This window comes from Mycteria americana, chromosome 1 (genome assembly GCF_035582795.1).
Source record: "Mycteria americana isolate JAX WOST 10 ecotype Jacksonville Zoo and Gardens chromosome 1, USCA_MyAme_1.0, whole genome shotgun sequence".
Taxonomy (NCBI): domain Eukaryota; kingdom Metazoa; phylum Chordata; class Aves; order Ciconiiformes; family Ciconiidae; genus Mycteria; species Mycteria americana.
Genome location: NC_134365.1, coordinates 80,566,551 through 80,587,730, shown reverse-complemented (window position 1 = coordinate 80,587,730; position 21,180 = coordinate 80,566,551). Strand labels below are relative to the sequence as shown.

The window sequence follows — 21,180 nt, the reverse complement described above, 5'->3', positions numbered from 1 at the left end:
TGTCAGCACGTAGCATTTGAATTATCTAAGAATCTAATTATTTTTTCCACCCTCTGTCAGCCAAATCTTGGGAAAAACCTAGAGAAATAAAATAGGTCAGGGCACTTTATGCCAATAAATGGCGTCACAGCCCAAGAGGAGAGTCAAGGACAGGAAAATCCCCAAGAATTTTCCCGAACAAAATTCACTGAGAAGTCCTTCGTAACCTGAAGAACATTCGTCTCATGAATTTCAGATGGTCAGGTTACCTCTGCTGAGGAAACATCACAAGATCAAGAAACAGAGCAGAAGGTCTGATTCACATGAGAGGTTCTCTCAACTGTTATTTTTCCACTTGTCAGAGGCATCTGTACAGAGTCCAGCACAAAGTATGAAAGCCCTAAATTAAAATGAAAAAACAGTAGTTCTGGTCAGCCCAAAGGTCTGTTTAAGCTAGTACCACATCTCCAGCAACACCCAGCAGGAAATGCTCAGGGGAAGAGCACAAGGAATAACCTCTCCCTTGCACGCTCCCCCAGCAACCCACAGGTTAGGGGCTTTCTGAGCCAAGGACTGCAGCTGTGTCTTTGCAATTAATGGTCCCAAATAGATCCATCAAGTATGAACTGTCTTTTGAAACCAATTGCCTGTTTGGCCCTACAGCTCCTGGCAGTAAATTCAGTAACCTCACTGTATGTTGTGTGAAAACATACTTCCCCCTGTTTAAAACTGCCAGATGCTTCCATCTGATCCTCCCTGCTCCCATACGATGAGAAATAACCCTTCCCAATTCAGTTTCTCCCTGCCTCTACCTCTCATAACCTTCTAGAGCAAATTTTTATGATCTCCACAGGAGTCTGCAATGGGCCCAGCTGCTTGCAGCTGCTGCCATGGCAAACTCCTCCCCCTCACTTCTTAATCCCTTCACTCTCAATCCCACCCTGTTTCCCTGGCTCCCGTTTTCCTTCCTCCACTAACCTCCAGTCCCGTAGCTTAGACTAGGTGTATAGAAAGATAGATACCAGATCTCTTGTTTGGTTCAAACAGCTCACTACCTACATAGGCATGGAGAGACATCCCATGTCAAAGCTTGCATCTTGCAGCAGTGCCAAATATCTTTAAGTTTCTGTGTGTCTGGCTCTGAAGGTGGATGGTCTGAGAGCAGCAAACTCTGGGAGCTCTGGTGGAAATCAAGACAGAAGCTCCAACCTTGAGGTGCAGGACTGCTCACCTGGACTCTTATCACCACCAGCACGTATCTAGAAAAACCTGCAGGTGACCAGTTTGTTAGAGTTTTCAAGACCATGACAAAAGGTTTTCTCAGAAATCCCACAGGGACAAATTCTGAACAAAAAATGTCTATTTTTCAAGTATATGTAATTATTTTATTTCCAGAAGCACAGATACCAACCCAAGCCATACAATTTTGCAAGCAAGTAATTTGAACAGTGGGCAAGAAAAATTTTGCCAACCAGTGAAAACTGTTCAGGCTGGCTCCGTTTCTCAGGTGTTACATGGAAAGCAACCCAAAAATGGAACTTTCTCCATCCCCAAAAGTTATCATTCTAACCACCTCTATTAATTAATTCCCTTAATTAATTTTTAGTTTTGTTGGGGTTTTGTTGTGTTTTTTTTTCTCTTTAGAAGATGAAAATTTAAATATGCACATGCTCACTATAATGCTTAAATTTAAACATGCTCTAAACCCAAGCCCTACTCCAGGCCAGCTGCTCAGTGTCCTTTGTACGCAAATCATCGAAGGAGCCATCTCAATGCCTTTGATCCACGGCTTTCACACTTTCTTCACCATTGTGCCAACCACCTGCTGTGACAACCTGGGTCTATCTATGTTTATTTTTTAATTGAGGGTAAGAAAGTGACAGAATTTCAGTTGTTGTTTGGGGGAGGGTTTTTTCCTCTTTTTCAACAAAAAAGAGGCCAAGGCCCATACAGCTGAATGAGTATTTTGCATATGACAGAGTGCTCTGTGGACCCCTGATGGAAAATGGACAGGGAATTAGGAAACTCCAGTCTAGACTGAAGGAAACTAGCCCTCTCTTTCATCAGTATTTAAGTTCACCTTATAACTGGACTAGCTGAAGCAACGGGGACATAATTCTTCACCTCCTAGGAACAAGCAGTAGGACTGTGAGGTTCTCACCCCAGCAAGCAGGAAGGGCAAGCATGAGTGATGGGACAGGCCAGCCTAAGCACAGTATCATCTGCCAAGCCAATGGTGAGGGGGAGTCCCAGGCAGGCAGCAGGCAAAGGGCCCAGGGAGACCACACTGGGAGAGCACAGCATTATTTTGCTGCAGCAATAGGTACCGAGAGACTACATGAAGCCTCTCTGCTCTCCATCTGCAAAGCAGGGCAATCCTAGTTCCCTACCTCACAGGGAACTGGCTGTGACAACAAACATATTAAAACATCGAGCTTTTGAGTATCTTAGAAAGCATACAGACACCTCTACTACAGGACGCGAGTTAAAACCTGTTTTTTCAGAGCCTTTTCTTTCCAGGAACACTAATACTATAAGGGGTTTGGTTTCATTTGGAACCAGCAGGCTTGTTCTGCATCTACGATGGCTTCCCCTCTTGTTTGCAAAGCCAAACCTTCACGCTACACTGGAGAAATACCCCTCACGTCAGCTGATTTTTCCATTGCTTCAGCCCTCTGTAGCTAAAGAAGATGGCTCTCACCCCTAAAGCATTAAATGAAAACTCAGTATAGAGGCTAATATGCAGAGGACAGAAAGAGGTTCTGACTAGGACTGTGTTCAAGATCCACCAAGGCGCTATGTCTAAAGATGTATAATTTTTCTAAGTCACTTCTTTTAAAATTTCAATTTTAAGGTTGGGGTTTTTTTTCTGATTTTAAAAAACGTAAGAAACGTGAAACTAAAGTGTATTGACATTCAGTCATAACTATAATAGCAGAAAACAATTTTAAAGGTAAATTCCACACACAAAACTTTGTGCCAACACATAAAAGAAAGTCCTACCATTCAAATGAGTGGGACCCACTATTATACACCTAGAGCCAGAGCCTGCCAAAGAGCCAAGCCAGCTTTTGGTTACAGATACAGAGAGAATATTTTCTTCTTTCAGTTTAGTCAATTAGTTCATTACAATGACTAGTTTATCCAAAGTTGGAAAATGCTTTGGGATTGCAGAAACAGGAAGGTTGTTTTCTTCCTCCAGTCAACAAACAGAAATGAGGTGTGAGGGAGCAAAATCTACTAATACTAGATCAGCATGACAAGAAACAATCAGTGCAATTAAAAAAAAAAAAAAGATATTTCATTTGCTTAATAAAAAAGCTTGTTATTTAAGTAATATCTCAAAATCTACCAGATACTTCCTTTTCATGTACAATTATCAAAACTTTTTTTTTTTTTTTAAGAACTACTTTTAATGCTCAGGGTTTGGGTGGGGGAGACTGCACTTGTAATTACATTTCACTGCAAAGCCAAGTGCAGTCTATCATAAACAGCATGTAAAATTAAAAAAAAAAAAAAATCACTCATCCAGCAAATAATGTAATTTGTTATTTTCCAAAATAAAAACCTAACCAAATCTGTGTGAGGCTATCCAATTACTTAAATAGATACTTGTGGACATTGTATAGATTAGCAGAAAGGAGAACTAAATTTAGGTTAAAGGCCATATTTAGCTGCACATCAATATGTTTTAATGGATGGCTATCCAACAATGTGAATTACTCTCTCTTTAGGAAAAATAACTAAAAAGTACACATGCAAAACAATATTGTAATTACTTTTGTATATCCATGCTTCTGTTTGCCATTTAAAAAAAAAAGTAATCACAATCAAAGCATGATGCAAGGTCTGTACAAATGACAGCGTTTCCTAGTGAGTGAGAGTTCAGTGACTGCTTGCAACGTTTGGCCAGGCAGTGAAAGCAGCAACTCTTAGGCCCATGGCTACAGGCTCCAGTTGGGACACCATTTGTCAGGTATGTGAAAAAGATTTAATGCCTCAGGAACACATTTCACATGGGTGACAATGGGAACTAGGAGACCTTTGGAAAAGCATAGGTCAACCCACGTTTGGCTCCTAGAAGCAAACAATGTCTCTTCCCCATTACCAGAAAACTTCCCTTTTTCAAATGCTGATCTGTAATTCCTCTTCCATGTATCTCCTGAAGGTTTTCCCCTCTTTCCTTTGAATCTGGGTAACTAAAGCAACAAAGCCAATCTCTTGCTAGCCCTAGCAATCCAGACTTCACAAATCTCTCCGAGTCACAGACACAAATTCTTCCTTAGCTCTCTTCCCACTTACAATTAACTAGTGTTCTTGAAATCAAGACTGCTGGGGCTGAAACTCAGAAAACAACCCGGAGGAGACTAATAAGCACTTGAGACCAGCCTTCCAGAGTGCAAAATTTTACACTGAGGCATCTGAATGCCTATACATCATCAGAGCAAGTCTATCTTGCCTGGAATCTTGTCCCCAAAAGACAAGAAGTCTCTGTTTCAGGAAAGGCTTAGCAGACAGAAAAGTTCCCCTGTGTAATTATAGGGTTTTTTTCCCCCCCATACAGGCTGTTAGGCTTAATCTCTTCCCCGTATTCCTACACCCTCTTTTTTAAATCCATTTGTACTTTTAGCCTCCACAGCATCCTGCAGCAGTGAGTTCCATAATTTAACACAGATGGAAGAAGTACCCGTTTTAATCTTGCTGGCTGGTAATTTCATTGCCTGCTCTAGTTTTGTACTATCAGAAATAATTGCTCCCCACACTACACTACTGTGCGATTTTATAGATTTCTATTATACCTCCCTCAGCAGTCTCCTTTCCAAGCCGAAGAGTCCTAGGCAATGTAGCTTCTCTTCCTATGGAAGTTTCCCCAGGCAACTTCACTGTTCATTTCTGTATCTTTTTCGGTGCCACCACAAACCTTCCTAGTAGTCAGGAAAGCACGCTGTAATCAGAACTGATACACAGTGTGAATTCAAACTGCAATATACAGATAATTTCTATTTTACTCCCTGCTCCTTTCCCACTACAGTTTTATTTGCCTATTTGACCCCAAATTGAAAACTGAACTCAGTTTTCTCTTTTATTCACCAACTAAATTATCTCCTAAAATACGATCCCAGCTGCCAGACCAGTTCTGGGAGGTCTATCAGGAAACAGGACCGAACAGCTCAAGGAGACCTCACTGTTTCTGCTAAGCAGAAGAGCCATGAGAGAGTGACTCAAAACTACCAAGGGGAAAAAAAACACTGCACTTTCTGCCTACTTCTCCAGGCCTGCAAAACTCAGCCACTGCCTGTCAACATGGTTCAGTTGGCTGTGTATACGCTATTAATTCACTCTCTTCTTACTTTGAGGTTTAAAAGAAGTTGTAATTTGTCCCAGTTGGGAGGTAATAAAAGCCAGCGCACGGTCAGTCACGGATGGCTCTGATGACTCAGCTGGTGTGAGGTAGCTTGCTAAGACACTATCTCCAGTGTGTTTGAGCCCAGTGTTTACTGTGCAACGTGCGATTCGTATCTCAGGCCACATGCCATGAAATATTTTACAGCCCATAACCTTCTTCCCCTGGAAGCTACTCCCACAGTCTTCCCCAAGCCCTCTTCCAGAGAACCCATTTGCTCAAGCCATTTGACAGTGACACAACCACTCAGACTGCCAACTGAGAAATATCTTTTACACCCATCAGCACTCCTGTTCCTGCAACCTGGTGCCCTTCCTGGCACCCTGGGACTTAGCAGGAATGAGTGCATCCTCATCCCTCTGTGAAAACAGTTCCACCCTTCATTTCATCACCCCCAAGGAGATGGTGGGTCCATCACTCCACAATCACAGCACAGCCCCAGTTGGGCACCTGGCACCTACATGTGCCTACACCAGGCTGCCTGACCCAGCACAACAGTGCTCTAAACTGGAGGGAACTGCTCCTCTGGAGCTGGGGTGAGGCTGCCAGGACCAGAGCTGCCACGGTAGAAAGGCAGTGGCACAGCTGACAATGGCCCATCAGCGCTACCCTCATTGCTCTGCAGGCTTCAAGTTGCAGCCAGTCTCATACAGTGGTGCCTGCTGGAAATATCCAAGCAGCTTCTCGTGGATGTGACAGGAAGGACCCATCTGCTAGGGAACATTTTTTCTGGTAGCCTCCAGTAATGGCTGGAGGCAACACCCTCACCCCAGAGCCTCCAGTTCCCTGTACCTTACCACCTCTAACTCCTGGACGGGTCTGAGAAGACTTGGCTTTGCCCATGTTTTAAAGCACAGGGCAGGCAGGAAGATGAGAACTTGCCATTCAAGAGGGAACATGGTGAAACAACAATCTCCAGTCCTAATCCACTAGAAGAAAAAATTATTACTTCTGTCATGGAGCAAATCCCAACTCATATGAGTTTGTAGAAAGTGGGAAGGAGCTCCTCAATGTTGGTGTAATGCTGGGTTTGCTCCATTTGACCTCCAGACACATCAGCAAAGCTTCACAGTGCTCCATCTATGACAGAAACCACTTTTGTGAAGTCCTTTTTAGGAAAAAAAGGAGAAAGAGAAAAGGAATATGTGGTTTGCAGATATTAAATGCCTTGTTGTGGCCCTACTAACTGGATAAATCTGTCTCTGAATACTACTACTACTATCTCTGGCACTTATATTAAACATTTCATTTATCTGGTAGAACTCCAAGCTCCTGAATTTCCACAGAATCCCAAACCATTTAGAAAACATTCCTAGTTTCTGTTAATAGATGTTTTGGAGGATCCCACTGAAGACATAATGGAAAAATCACTTCAGCCATACTCCGTTGAAATTCGAACTATATAAAGAATCTCACTCTCTGCTGCATTCCATCAGTTTTAAGGATACTCTTTACTGGATGCCAGTTGGTTTCCTCCAGATTAAACTTTCAAGACTTTTCAAAACAAATAATTTCCAAGCTTGATCAGACCCTACACCTGAGCTAGCTAGGAAAAAAAAAAAAAAAAACAACAAAAAACCACCAACCCACAAAAAACAAAAAACCTACAAGAAAAGCAGACAAAAAAACCCACCCAAACCTAAAAAACACCACGAAATCACTCATCATTCCTATGTATAACCACATTTAATTTTATTTTAAAATCAAACATCCAAACTCTGGATTTAGTATTAGCCAGCTGTTAATAGTTTAACATGTAAAGCCCGGTTGCCACATTCAAAGTATTTTTGTGGAGTTGTACTAACACTTAACTCTTGCAGTCACACCCAATGCTACTCTTGGCATTATACACATCTTTAAAATGATTTACAATGCTATTTATTTCCGTGTGCAAACATTCCATAGAACACCAACATAAATACCGCAGCGAGAATCTCTCATACCCATTTTCTCTCCAGACTGTCTTAACCAGGACAGTATTTGCAAACTGTACAAGAACAACACTGAAGCAAAGAAACTGCATGTGGCTTAACAAGGAATAACCTTTAGAAAATAATTTAGATAAAAAATCATTTATAGCTTTCCTTAATTGCTACACCCAGTTCACTTTGGAGCTCAGTAGCATTACAGAAGAGAAGCAATACCATCTATCAGTGAAAAGCTTAACTCCTTTCAAAATCCTTTATTTACCACTGCTCCAGACATTCAATAAACAAGTTCAACTTCAGCTGGAGTTTTCTGCACTTATTTTCCTGCCAGCAGTGGCTTTTTTTTGGGGGGGTGGGGGTGGGAACAACGGGACAGGGGACAGGACAGGACAGAAATCAATATAATCCAGGCTTGAGTTCTGTATGTTACTAAAGAAGTAGATAAACAGAGTAGCCGCCCTGTGTGCTCCAACAAAACACTGCCTGAAGACAACTCAGCAACACCAGAACCAATATGGTCTACATTTGGCTTTGGTTGTAGATGTAAAAAAATAACCCGCAATAGCAGGAATCAATTGCCACAACTCTGCTGTTAAAGGCACAGGAGTTTTGGTGGCCTGTCTGGTCTCTTTGCTCAGGCTAAACCTGAGCACACACCTGAGCTCGGTTTGGCTTCTTCATGATTACCTAGAGGAATATCCCACCTGTGGGCTGTCCTGGGTGGCCTCCTTCCCTCAGGAGGCACAGGGACACACTGTGACCTAAAAATTAATTGTTGTGACAACGCTAGCAGCTGACCACCAGCCACTGCCTTTGCCAGCGGGTCCTCCCTTGTCAGATGATGAAGGTGTACCTGACCTAACGGAGAGGGATGCCCTCCTATCCCCAGGAAAAAATAACACCTGGGACAACCGAGTATGCAGCCTGTTCTACATTCAGCTTCAGGGAGCCCTGGGAAGGACAGTGGTCAGGGGAAGGCGGCAGGGATTGCTCTGGCAGCCACATCTGGCTGCTGTCCCTCCCAGGCGCTCCTGCCCTGGGCCAGGAGGAGGATTGTGGCAGAACAGCTACGCCTGTACCACATGCCCGCCTCTCCCAAAGCCAAGTTCAATGCAGGCTGTGGGCACAGAAACACCACCCTGCCCACGCGTGGCTGATCCAGCCATACAGACATGGTGAAGCAGTAATATCTTGCTCTGTCCAACTGCTCCTCAGAGGTAGGTGGCCCCTACCAGAAAAGCCAAACGACCACCACCCCCCAAACACTGTGTGAACTAAAAAGCCAGGAACAAATCAAATCAATCTGTCACTGATTTCTGTAATAAACACAATTTGTTTCCATGCTGCATTACAAATACTAAGCCTCACTACCGCCCTGCAGAGGTAAGTTCATTATTATTTTATGCCTGTTTCACAGATAGGGAAAGCAAAGGCCAAAGCAAACATTTTCAGAAGCACTTGCTTTTGAATTGCTGTCACTCTGGGGATGCCCAGCTGAAGGCACTGAAACACAAAGACTCCAAAACAAACGCATGCAAAAAACAAATTAGCCCATTTTTGTATTGTAGGTCAGAACCACACTACTAGCCAAAAACACAGGTTGCCTTAGCTCTCCTTTCTCGCAGTAAGCATGTTATCAGGAAAGCTTTTGTCGGAAGACTTCAGAAGGCAAGCTATCACCGGTAAGCACTCAAGGGCCCAAATAACTTTTCTAAAAGGCAAAAACCTCACTTCTGTGTAACTGTACAAGATCTCATCTCCTGCTTATCATCATTTCTATCAGCAGAGCACTGCTTAGCCACCTCCCTTCAAAAGGCACTTTGAGATGCAAGGTGTAATATGCATGTAATTTATCATTAAAGTATCCTCTGTTTAATTGGGGCATTTCAGATTGGGGCTGCTGTTTTAATGGGTTGCCTCCCAGGAAACTGACTTCACCTGTAATGACACAGTGAATAGTAATGACCAGTGTTTAATTGGGGCAGTGTTAGTAAAATTTTGCTTCAGAGGGATTAAATTCAGCTGGTGCCAAGGATTTAAGTGATTAATCAGGTGTTAAACAGTATGTACTTCTAAACAATGGTATTCTCACATTCAATCCTACACCCACTGAACTTAAGAAGAGTTTTGTCATTGACACTAACAGAAGAAGGATCCTCCTCCTAGTACACAAGTTCACTAATAAACGTTAAGGAACACGCTCTGCACTAACAGATACTCAGCCTTGGTTAAGGGTAACAGGATTCTGGCTGCATGGTGCTGAACAGTCCCTCAGCACGCGAAGCCTTCAGTGGGAGAGCGCTCTTTGCAAAAACAGCATCAATGAAGTATTAGGAGACATAAAGCACTACTTAAAACTTAAGTAAATCTGGGGAAGCCCGTTAAGATTGAAAGCTCAAACACTATGTGATTCTTTGCCCTTGTCTTACACGATCAGTCTTTTTTTCCCCCCTCTTCCCTTTTTTAAATGATTACAAAGTACATCCTCAAATCTGAAATGAGCACCAGTGAGACAAGTCCTCAAGCTACAGGGTTCTGCGTTGACTCCTGTGGTGCCCATGCAACCACAAGGACCACTATGTACAGCTCACTGCAAGAGAAAGCACTTACATCCACCAGCGTACAGCTGCATAAAGTCTCCACTGGAGTCAGTTGTGAAACCCAACTTGCAGGAAAGCTCTGTGCCTTCAGTGCTGCCAACAGAAAGCACTCTCAGCTCAAGCATCAGCCAGGCGCACGCAAGGGAGCCAGGGCTCGGAGAAGCCCTGGTCTGGGAGATCTGAAGCAGCTGATCCCCCTCTATATTCCCAGTTTTAGTTCCCCCCAACTCCACACTTGTGCCAGCACAATTGTTTGTATGGTTGCATGGTAAATCAGACTAAGCAACTGAAAGTGCCAGATTTATAAAAAGGAAAATAAGTTAAACTGCATCCTTTGGGACCCTTCTATTGGCCTGCTGAATTCTGAGCCTCCATACAACATCACAGTGATATTCTCCAGGTATTATAATTTCAGAAAAAAAAATAGGGAGATCCTCACAATCAGAAAGCTCCAGGTGAAGTTTTAAACAGAACTCATCACCACATGGACCTTAATTACAAAAATCATCACCTGTATCTAAACTTCTAGTCCTGTCTCCCTTTGAGCTTTTGCTCTCATGTAAGCCTTTGCCAAGATGTTTACACTCTCCCCGTACCTCAGTTCTCCCATCTGGGGGAGGAGGGGTGAGGCCATAAGGATCACTTGCCAATACTGTAACAAGTGCCAAAGTTATGGCAGTATTTACAATAACATAATCAGCTAACTACTATGGCTCAGGATCAGAGGAACAGGTTTACTATCAATGTAGACATCCCAACAGCTGGAATGAAAAAAAGTATCCAAATACGACAACCACACCAGATGTCCCTTCCCAATCCACCTCAGAATCAAAGCCCTCAGGACCTCTCGGGCTGGAGTCTGCCACAAGCCCAAAGCCTATCAGTTCACACAGAGAGTATGCTGATGCCTAAGTTGTAGCAAACACTAAGGGTCCAACCTTCACACTCATCTCTGATCCCCAAGATCTCAATTTCTAAACCCCAGTGATGACTTCTCTCTGCAGCTTTAGACTCTATACACACACACTTAATTTCCTTGCCACAATGGGTCTGCTTGCCTTCAGCCGGGCAAGCACACACCCAAGTGTTGGCAAGATCAGGACATTAGCATTATATTTCTCCTCAGAGGAAGAGTTAATGTAAGTAAGCACACATACTTGCCGCAAAGCAAACACATATCAATATACAATCACGCATACATACTGATAAGTACTTGACATGAACCAAGATATTACTGCAAGTTTATATTGATCACCAGTAGTTAAGTATATACCAAAACTTCACCTTCTCAAAGTTTTCCTAAATCTTATTAGAGTGCTTCTCTAATAAGGTGAGATAGAGAGATCATGCACTGAGCAGCTCGGGCATAAACAAAGCACTAGCCTTCACTTCCTCCGCTGAAGTTTTCCATGGTTCATCATACCGGTTGCTGTGGCATTTACTGCACGCACCCCTACCCCGTATTGGAGGAGGAAGGGAAAAGAAAAAATAAATACAAAATACATCCACCAGCACCACTGCTTCCAGTTCAGAGGCTCCTAATCAAACTCTGCAACACCCGCACAGTACAATACTTGGCTACTTTTCAGAACAACACAGCAGCTTAGTAGTGAAGTTGGAGTATGGTGTGGAGCTTGCTCCTCTGCCTCGACCTCACGCTCCGTGCCCCGAGCCGGACTGGCATGCTGAAGAAATAATCGATCGTACTTGTATAATCACACTACCATTTAAACAACTCCTCTTAAATCCAGCTGCTGATCGCAACCACCTTTAACTCTGCCTGGTTGAAACAAGCGTCCAAAAAACAATGGTAGTTAGAAAAGCTGAAGAAAAAGTTACCCAGAATGGTTTGACTGGTGAAGAAATGCTCATTTGAAATTCACATTTCTGTCTGAAAATATGTACTTTCTATATTTGAAACTATTAAAATAATCACCAGGGAAGCCAACAGTAGTTTCTGTCTTCCAACAAAGATAACTGCAAGGGTCAGCATGTAAACAAATCACACATTAAAAAACAAAAATAAGTTCAGACTACGATGTTTAGAAAGTCACTTAAAAAACTGAAAAGTTTCCCAATCTCGCTCTAAAAGAAAAATTGGCATTTAATCATTGCAAGACTCAAATAAGTTTGCTTGTATCTCTCCTGCTATGTAGCTGATCCCTTACGGTCTGACTCTGTAACATACCTTAGCGAGGTTAGGGAAGGATCAGTTTTACTGTTCCTGAAATCAACAGCAGTTTTGTTGATGACTTCAGTAAGAGCAGAAGTAAGCCTTGTATTTTCAAAACGACACATGTCAAAAACAAGGAAACACAACTTGTATGACTCTACTTTTTCATGACATTCATTTGTGTTCTTCTGTCCAGAGAACACATCCTACCTTTCCACAGGGCTTACTAGAAAAACAGTAGTTATATTTCAGTTTATATATATAGGGATCTGCTTAGTTAATTGTACACATTTTGCCTGCATTAGCATTTTGCCATACTGTAATGCACATACAATACCCTATTATCCAATTTGTTGGTCTGTGTTATGAAAAGTCAAACTAGACTCTCTAAGCCACGAGACTTCACGGGACACGGGCCCGAACGCATTTAACTCAGCAAGAGAAAATACACCCAGAAGTTTTCAAATTGTGGTCACACCATACAGAACACAAGACTCCCACCGTAAACATACACACACACAGGACAAGCAAACAAAAAAGCATCATGCTTTCAATCTGAATAAATAAGTGTTTACTCCAGAATCTTCCCCTTAGAGAGCCTGGAAGTCACCTTTTCCTTCCAGGCAGGGAGAGACAACCGCTAAAGCACTCTTACTCGGACGGAGTTAGTCGCGAGCAGAAGGGAGATTCCAGGCTGGCAACAGGGCAAAGCGACTCCTGAAGAAAATGCATAATTGAAACAAAACCGAGGGGTGAGGGACGGAGAGAGGAAAGCACTATTTCTAGCGGGCTGCTAGATAGGAAGGGTCTGGACAAAAAAGGAAACTCAATTTTATTTCCATTGTCTCAGCTTTATACCGCCTCCGCTTAAAATGAGAAACTTGACGGGGCAATCCCTTCTTCAACAGGCCAAGCCACGGAGAAATGCCTCCCCCAGGCCCTGGCAGAGTGGGACTGGGCTGTGCAGCCCTGGCTCCCCTACCTGCTGACAGGCAAGCAATGCCAGTAAATGCAGCGACTAAAAACAAGTAATAATAATACGGATAATACAAAAAAAATTTAAAAGCAGAAAATAAAAAGAAAGCCCCACAACCCACTGTTGGTGGAAGCAGCAGCTGCTGCATCTCCCCGACGGCACGAAACTTTCTGCGAAGTTGCTGGTGGGGTACCGCGGGCAGCCAGGACCGCGGGAGGCCGGGCCCGGCCGGGCTCCGGGGCTCCGTTTAAAGCGGCCAGCGCGCCACCGGCTCCTGCCGTGAAGAGCCACGCCGCGAAATCCCGGCCGCGGCGGCTTCGCTGTGCGTGTCTCTCCGGGGCAGGCGCACGGCGCCGATAACCGACGGGAGCCGCGTCTCTGTATCCGCGTCCCCCTCGCCCGCGGCCGGCCGCCGGCGCGGGCAGCTCCGCGTTCCTGACTGCCACGGGCTGGGGGCTGCGCGCCCCGCAAACGTGGAGGGACCCTGAGCCCCCCCGCGACCGTCCTGCACGCAGGGGTGGGGGGTGGGGGAGAAGAAAAGGAAGAAACAGTTATTTTCATCCAAATAACCCTGAGCAAAACACAGCGCCCACCGCCCTGAGGCACCGGCGGGCGCGTCCCGCGCTAACAGGGGCCGGACAGACGCAGGGACGGACGGACATAGGGACGGACGGACATAGGGACGGACGGACATAGGGACGGGGCTTTACCTTGATGCAACACTGGGCAGGAGCCTCAGACATCTCTCAGGAGGGAAACGGCGAAGCCCGGCGGGGCGGGTGCGGGCGGACGGTAAGTTCTCGGGCTTTCCCCACTTTCCGCTCCTCTCCCGGCCCGGCGGCGCGGCCCGACCTGGCCCGTCCCCTCAAGGGGAAGTTACTGCCGCCACCATCGCCCGGCGGCGTGCGCGGCGCGGCGCGGCCCGGCCCGGCCCGGGGGAGGCGCCCCGCCGCCGGAGTCCCCTCCTCAGCGCCGCCGCCGCCGCTCCTCTGAGGGCGCGCGATCGCTCCCGCCCCGCCGCGCGCGCCTGTGGCTCTGTGTGCGTGTGACTGCGCGCTCTCTGCCCGTGCGAGTCCGTCTGTGAGCCGGTGCGCACGCGCGCGGGGAGGCGGGGGGCGCTGCCGGCGCGGCCCCGCTCCCCGCCGGTGTTTTCCTTCCTGGAAGAGAGAAACCGAAAGGCGGCGGGGGACGGGCCGGGACGGGCCTGGCCGGGCGCTGCGCCCCGCCCCGCCCCGCGCCGCTCATTGATCCGGAGTTTCGGGGACGAAACTGACGTGGGTTCCCGGCACCCCGCACCGCCCCTTAAAGGGGCCGCGCCGGCAGGAGGCGGCCGCCGGCATCAACGGCCACCACCGCCGCCGGCGGGGAGGGGCGAAGGCGGGGCGGCAGCGGCGGCGCCCCGCGGCCGGGGCGCGAGTGCGGCGAGCCACCGGCGCCCTCGGGTGCCGGTGCGGGCGGGCCCAAGCGGAGCGGAGGCTGGAAGGGCGCAGCCGGGGCGCGTCGTCTTATTTAGTGTCATTTGACTTCGCGGGGTGCCGCGGCGGGGGGGTGGGCGTGCGGGCCCTTTAAACGCCGCGCGCCGGTACCGGCCTTCAGCGCCAGGCCGGGCAGCGGGATGGGCGAACAGGGCTGGGGGGGGGAGCGGGGGGGCAGCGGGTGGAGCGCCGGCCCGCGGGCAGCACAATGGCCTTTGTTCCACCGCCAGGGCTGCCCCTTTAAGAGCCCCGACCAGGAAATGAGGCTCGGGTTACCGCGGGCACGGGAAGTCCGGGACGGGGGGGGGGGGCACCGCCGGCCCGCGTTCCCCCCCCGGCCCCACGCCCGGCCCGGCCCGGCCCGCCGCCCCACAGAGCCGCCCCCCCCCCCCCCCCGCCTGTGACTGCAAAGCCAAAGGGACCGAGGAGGGGCGGGAGGTCGCCGCCTCCCCGTGGCCGGGCGCCCCCAGCCCCTGCCCCACCGGAGGACGGCCGCCCCGGGGGAAATCTGCCAGCCGGCGGGGAAGCCCCCGGGGCTCTTGCCTGTGTTTAGAGCCCGGAGCGGGTCGCACGTAGCTCAGCACAGAGGTTCAGGGGGGCATTGTGTCACCCGCAACGTATGAGATACATACTATAACGTGCGTTATTTCCAGCTGCGATGGTATTACGCTGTTTCCTTTCACCCTCCAGCTCCTGGAGTCACAGGACGGAGTACAGCCCTAGCCCTCATGATGGGGGTGAAAATGGGGGGGTGGGAAGGCGAAAAATAACTCGGCCACCTCTTTGTCTAAATCTTTCTTTGTGATTTTAAAGACAGTTTTCCGTGTCCTGGCTGGTTTTTGGGTGCACCCACTTTATTGCAAGTCCCAAACATGCCTGAGAGCACGGCCCTGCTTGTACCCATGTCACTGCAGGGCAGAACCACCTCTGGAGTCTGCTGTAAGGATGCTGTGCATTAGGATAGAATAGGCTCTTATTAAGTGATTCAATGCTACTGAAAATAGCAAACGAGAGGGAATCCTACCACGGTGTTTTAAAGCAAGCCTTAGCTCACGTTGCGTGGCATCTGCTTAACTGTGGCATGCTTGCATCAAACGCGGTGCTGCTTCACCTGCATGGCCAAGAGGCGACGCTGCCGGGATCTCCCAGTAGGCATCCCTCGGTGGGCTACCGCAGGCCATTTTGCAAACCAGGACCAACACCCTGCAGCCTCTTACAGCTTCATTTTGGCCAGTCGCTGAAACTAAACGAGGAAGAGGTAGGGGAGGTACTATTCCCTCTCAGCCTAGCAACCAATGACCCCTTTTTAATACAGGGCCAACTCAATAATAAAGGATTCATATTTACCTGTCTTCCCTCAGCATGGCTGAACTGCTGGAGTAGAGTCGTTGCATCCCTATTGCTTTTACAATGCCGCTCTCTCCCCTATTATTCTCTCTGCTTCATCACTATGACATTTTCTGTTTCCACTTGCATGATTATCACTGGCTTTCCCAAGTGCTGAGTCATTATTCTGTACCTCATGGCAAGTTGGGGTTTTTTGTGATTCCTTATATTAAATGTAGAAATTAGAGATGGAAAAGACCTGTAAGGTCATCTCCTCCGCTCCCCTGCTGGTAGAGGATTTACAGCACATGCTTGATTGCTCTGTCCATTTTCATTTTAAATGCCTCAGGTAATGGGGCTTCCACCTCTTTCTTTTGGAGACTGTTTCACGGTCCAGCAAGTCCCATGGTGAGGAAGATATTTGGCCTCTATTTTCGTTTGTCCAGTTTCACCCAGTTACTCCTTCTTATAACCACGTATTGTACTCCCCTAAACAATTTTTCTCCTCTCTGGCTGTTTGTGCCTTGCACCCAGGTATCACTTCTTTTCCTAGCCATTGCCATTCGTTCTTTTTATCGCCTTTCATTAATCAGTCCCTGCAGCCACTTTATCATTGTCGTTGGTCTTCTCTGATTCCCATCCAAATTGGTCATCATCTCCTCAGCCCACGGATGCCCTCTTTGAGGGACAAGTATCTGCCTGATCCTTTGTGAATACAGCCAAAACCTCATCACGGTTTAATTTGTCTCCAAGTTGCCTCAGAAGCTTGTACAAAATTTGTCACCTGCCATCGCCCTGAATCAGATCTGGTCCTGTTAATCCTCAGTGTTCCCTCTTGCAGTGCAACTGCAATCTGTTTTTCTCCACAGAGGTTGTGGTGACGGTATGTGTCCCGAGTCTTATTTTTCTGCCTGGAGTTTCAACATCTGTTCTTTCTGGGGTCACTGATATCTGCTGTTCCTCCCACTTTGATTAATGGCCCTTACAAATACAGGCCTTCATCCCTCTTGGCAAACCTCTCAGCCAGTGTGAATGGTTGCAAGTATCTGTCCGAGATCACAACCTGGTTTAGAGCTGTTGTCTTCCAGCTTCATCTGTTCTTTTTTCCCTCTACTCCACTAAATGTGAGTGCAATGGATGGTAACTAGAAAAGGTAGGGAGAGAAAGGAATGAACAGAAGGCCACAGGCGTGAGTGCAGCACGTTTCCAGTCAAAAGTCAATCCCATTGAAGCTGCTGTAAGAAAGCTGGGGAAGGAAACATGGCTGGACAAAACACACGCCACACCACGCTGTGGGTCTGCCCTTGCCAACAGAAGCAGATCATGCCTCAACCATGCTAGCCAGATGCTAGCCACCGTGACTGGAGAACATCTTTGAATCCTTTGAACAAGGAGGGCCAAACTCCTTGTAATGTGTTAGCTTCTCTGCTTGGTTCTGCCCTTGTTTCTCTGACCTGATTTCTCACGGTTCCTCTCATTAGTTCCATCTCTTGAGACCTCAGACTATATGGTTCTGGCTGCTGCTCTGTGTGGGAGAAGAAAAACGCTACCAAATCTCCTGGATGGCCTGTGATTGCAGGACAGTTGCTCTGGAAATGTGAGAAGAAAGCTTCTCCAGCTGTCAGCTCCCCTTTAGATCCGCTCTGCATGGAGATTGCACAGAGCGGAAAGGAAGTCCATTAGCTCATATTAAACCTTGAACAGGCTCCCAGTTAGTTTCCTTCCCTCTCACCTAGAGGCTACTGCTTAGCTTATCTCCAGGGAGGACCCTTTAGTTAAAAGCAGGATTTATGATCCCACAGAGCCACCTTTCATCAGCACCCTAGCCAGAAATCCCCTAACTTTTTGCTCGAATAGATGGTGGCAACACTAATTCAGGCAAAAGGTAACCGTACACTGACCTGTGAAGTGAGGCCAAGTTCCTGCCTTGCTTAGGGCTCTCCCAGGAAAGGGAGATGGGTGGCGTGTTGGGGGACAGCAGCAAGATGAGAAAACCCGTAGACAGAAGTATATTCTTTCTCCTCGTAGTGGCCTGAAAATCTGGCTTTGGATGCTTGTATTTTCTGGTCTAGAGTTTGTCCCTGAAAACAGAGCAAGCCGTGAAGAAAAGGAGGCAAACCAACCTTTCGTTGGGGCTTTTCATTTTCTGTCCACAGCGGTGCATCTGCATACCAGCTTCCACTGATTCTCTGTCACCTGGACCTCTTGTACAGCTGTGAGACTCCCAATTTCTTCCTACCTGCACTTTCTCAACAGCTAGGCTAGTTTTTTTCATATGTCCCTAAAAGATGTTGGAGCCTTTTTCCCAAAGGAGCTAGACACTTGGGAACCTACATCCAGCCAAAAGCCAAGGTTTTAATTTCTTCTTTTGTGTACTGGTTTTCTGGTTTCAGCAGTGTAGAACAGTACCTCAGACATTTGCAATAGTCATTGACTTCACCTTGCTTTTAGTAAGGAGACTTTGTTCATGGTAGTGTTTTTTCTTTCCTCTTCATATTTGCAAAGGCACTCATTAGTTCCCAGTGCCCAGTTATCATTAACTCATTCTACTGTTTCTCCGCTGTTATCTTTTCCTTCCCTTTATCTTTCCCCAGCACAACTTAACTGACTCACTTATTTAGTGCTCACTTCTTTGCTTCATTTGTATTACTAGTTTTATTTTTGTCTTCCAGTGTTTGAGCAGATACAAATAGTCACTCGATGTGACCTGATGGGTCTGCTGACATTACTGAGCCTCGACAGAGATGACTCTTCCAGATTGAGGGACAGGATCAAGCTCTTAAGGAACAAAACACAGTAGGAGACAGTAGTAAATTCCAAGAACATGCAAGGATACTTTGATGTTAGCATGCAACAGACTTTTTGGTCCTGAGGACACACGAGGAAATCCATGAGTGTTGGTGCACAGAGGTGCTGTGGAAGTGATCCCCGTTGCACATTTGGCACTATGATTCTTTCTCCCTTACCAAATTGGTTTCTGAAACCGAATTGCGTTTTATGGCCCTAGCGTGCATCAGTCATGCTGCTTCTCATCGTTAGCAGTAAGATTAGCTTTCACTTCATATTCTCAGGCAAGTCCTTTTTCCAAGATTCAGCCAGGTTAATGTTTCTTGTGGTAGAAGTCCCAAATCCGTGGCTTTTTAGGAATATATATGAAATTCAGTCTGGGGTGTTAGAGTGAGAAATGCTATATCTATATTATTTGCATTCTTGTTTGTTCACCTAAGAGCCTAATCTTCTTTGAGATTCAGTGGTCTTCTAAATGCTCAGGGCTGGCTCTATCAATAGGATTTGCACCAGTATAGTGATTTTGGTAAAAGGTTTGTTTGTGGGTTTTTTTCAAACGAAATAGCAATACTAGTGCATTCCCTAAAGCTGTAGGCATTTTGATATAAAGATACTTACACAATTTACATAGGCGCTCGCATAGCTTTCCCATTTCAGAAACCCACAACAGTCAAAATGGAAATGCAAAAATCCTGGGGGTATGACACCTATTCATCCAGCAGCAAATAGATGTAAAAAAATAACCCTGAAGATGCTTAATGCTCTAAGCTTTAATGTCATCCTCACACATCGTCATATGCTGGATTATTTTGAACCATCTAGTATATTGCTTCTGTAAATAAGAGAAATGTTTTTCTACTGCTCTAAGTGTGACTATTCTGTTAGGAGAAAGGGGAAGGGGGACTGAGGACTGTACTGATTTAACTCCTCTTCGTTGTTCAAAGCAGTACAGCGTCTTCTGAGAGACAAGTTTATAGTCACGTTTGAAAAGTGGACTTCATTGCACAAGTCACTGCTTAGACACGTATTGACAGTGCTACTCCTGGTTCATACTTTCATGTTGCAGCACGTAAAAATGAGGCAGTGAGTGGCCCTGACAGAGCTCCTGAGAGCACTAACTCCAGTGACACCAACCTGGCAATAGCTAAACCTGACTATCAAGTTGGGCTAAACTGCATGGGACCACGGGCCCCTCTCGTGCCACTGTGGAGCAACGCCGTGGCACCACAAGGCTGTTACAGCCAAGTCCTTGTCTACCTCTTCTAGTGTTCTGGTTCCAGTATGGTGCCACAAAGCAAAGTTTCCAGGGCTAGCACGCTGTAAAAGTGCTCCATCCCACGCTGCTGTGCTGTGCAAGTCACACCACACCCTCCTTTGGCTGTGCCAGCAGCTGCCTTCAGCACTGTGAAAAGGCACAAGGAATACATCGTCTGTGTGTGTGCATCCCTGTGTTTAAAGCCAGCTCAGTTCCCCGTGCTGTGTGCAAGCAGATGGAGACTGGCAGGGATACCTTAAACTGGAATCTTGCGGTCCCTCAAAGCCACAGATGCAGCTTCTCCCCTCAGCTCATGCTAATAGCCCTCTTGCTCACTACCAAAGAGACGAGAGGCTTGGCTGGGCGCTGCTCCTTGCCCTGACCCTACAAAATCTTGCCCCAACAAAATGTGTGGAAGGGCCACCAGGCATGCAAAGGCCAAGGACTAAAAGCAGGGGACCTCTGCCTGTGGCTGGAGATGGGCAAGGCCAGGCAAGCTGTATCGGAGGCTCTTCGGAGGAGGGACAGCGGCTCCTGAGCTTGGGAGGGCTGAGAGGAACGGAGGGAAGTCTGCTGGGGGAAGATCAGTAGCAGGGAGCTGCAGAGGAGCTGGCGTAAGAGGCTGGCCTGCACTGGGTGAAACCTCCCCACTCGACCTACTTTAGCAGGGGTGGTTGTTTAAATGGAATTTAAATCTCCACAGATATGTGAGGAACTTCCCGACATCACCCGAAGACGTGCAGTGACAGGGGCAGGGCTACGCCGGTCAAGCACGTGCGCAGCCAGAGCCGGGACCAAGGTCCTCGATGCCACAGGGAGGTTGCCATGGACATGGGCACATTTCTTGAGCAGGCAGGGCTCCGCAGGGTGCACAAAACCACCAGTAAATGAGGGAAAGCAAAAAAGGTTACCAAAAATAGGACTTTTGGAAGACAATTCTGCAAAGCATTAGATTCTCAGCTACCAATTTCAGACATAAGGTATACCTTCATGTTTTGTTCTTGCATAGTCCAGAACAGTGAAGTGTATGTCGATATTGACAACCTCATGAATTCAAAATAATAAGTTAGTTGCCTCTCACCTCAAAAATCACAAGATTTTGAGGAGAAAATTACTTTGGAAAATTCTTTAAATTGTATGTGTCTGCATTTTCTTATCTTGCCTCTGGATTTTGTCTTGTAAAGTACATGTTTCCAAACTTTTCCCCCAAATTTTGAATGCTAGAAAATTTCTTTCTTCTCTTTTCTTCCTTCTTTTCTTCTTTCTTTTCTTTGTTA

The 21,180-nt window shown here is 46.8% G+C and overlaps 1 protein-coding gene across 3 annotated transcripts in view; it reads right to left on the bottom strand.

Moving 5' to 3' along the window:
• The window catches only part of ETV6 (ETS variant transcription factor 6), a 144,579-nt gene extending 130,320 nt beyond the window's left edge, over nt 1-14,259 (bottom strand). For 2 of the 3 annotated variants that reach the window (XM_075507824.1, XM_075507834.1), the window contains exon 1: nt 13,771-14,258. In XM_075507824.1, the coding sequence (XP_075363939.1) occupies nt 13,771-13,803 (33 nt within the window). In that variant the 5' untranslated portion in view covers nt 13,804-14,258. Of the gene's footprint in view, nt 1-13,770 lie in introns of all 3 variants that reach the window. The other variant, XM_075507841.1, reaches the window with a different exon arrangement.
• Nucleotides 14,260-21,180: the final 6,921 nt, after the last annotated feature.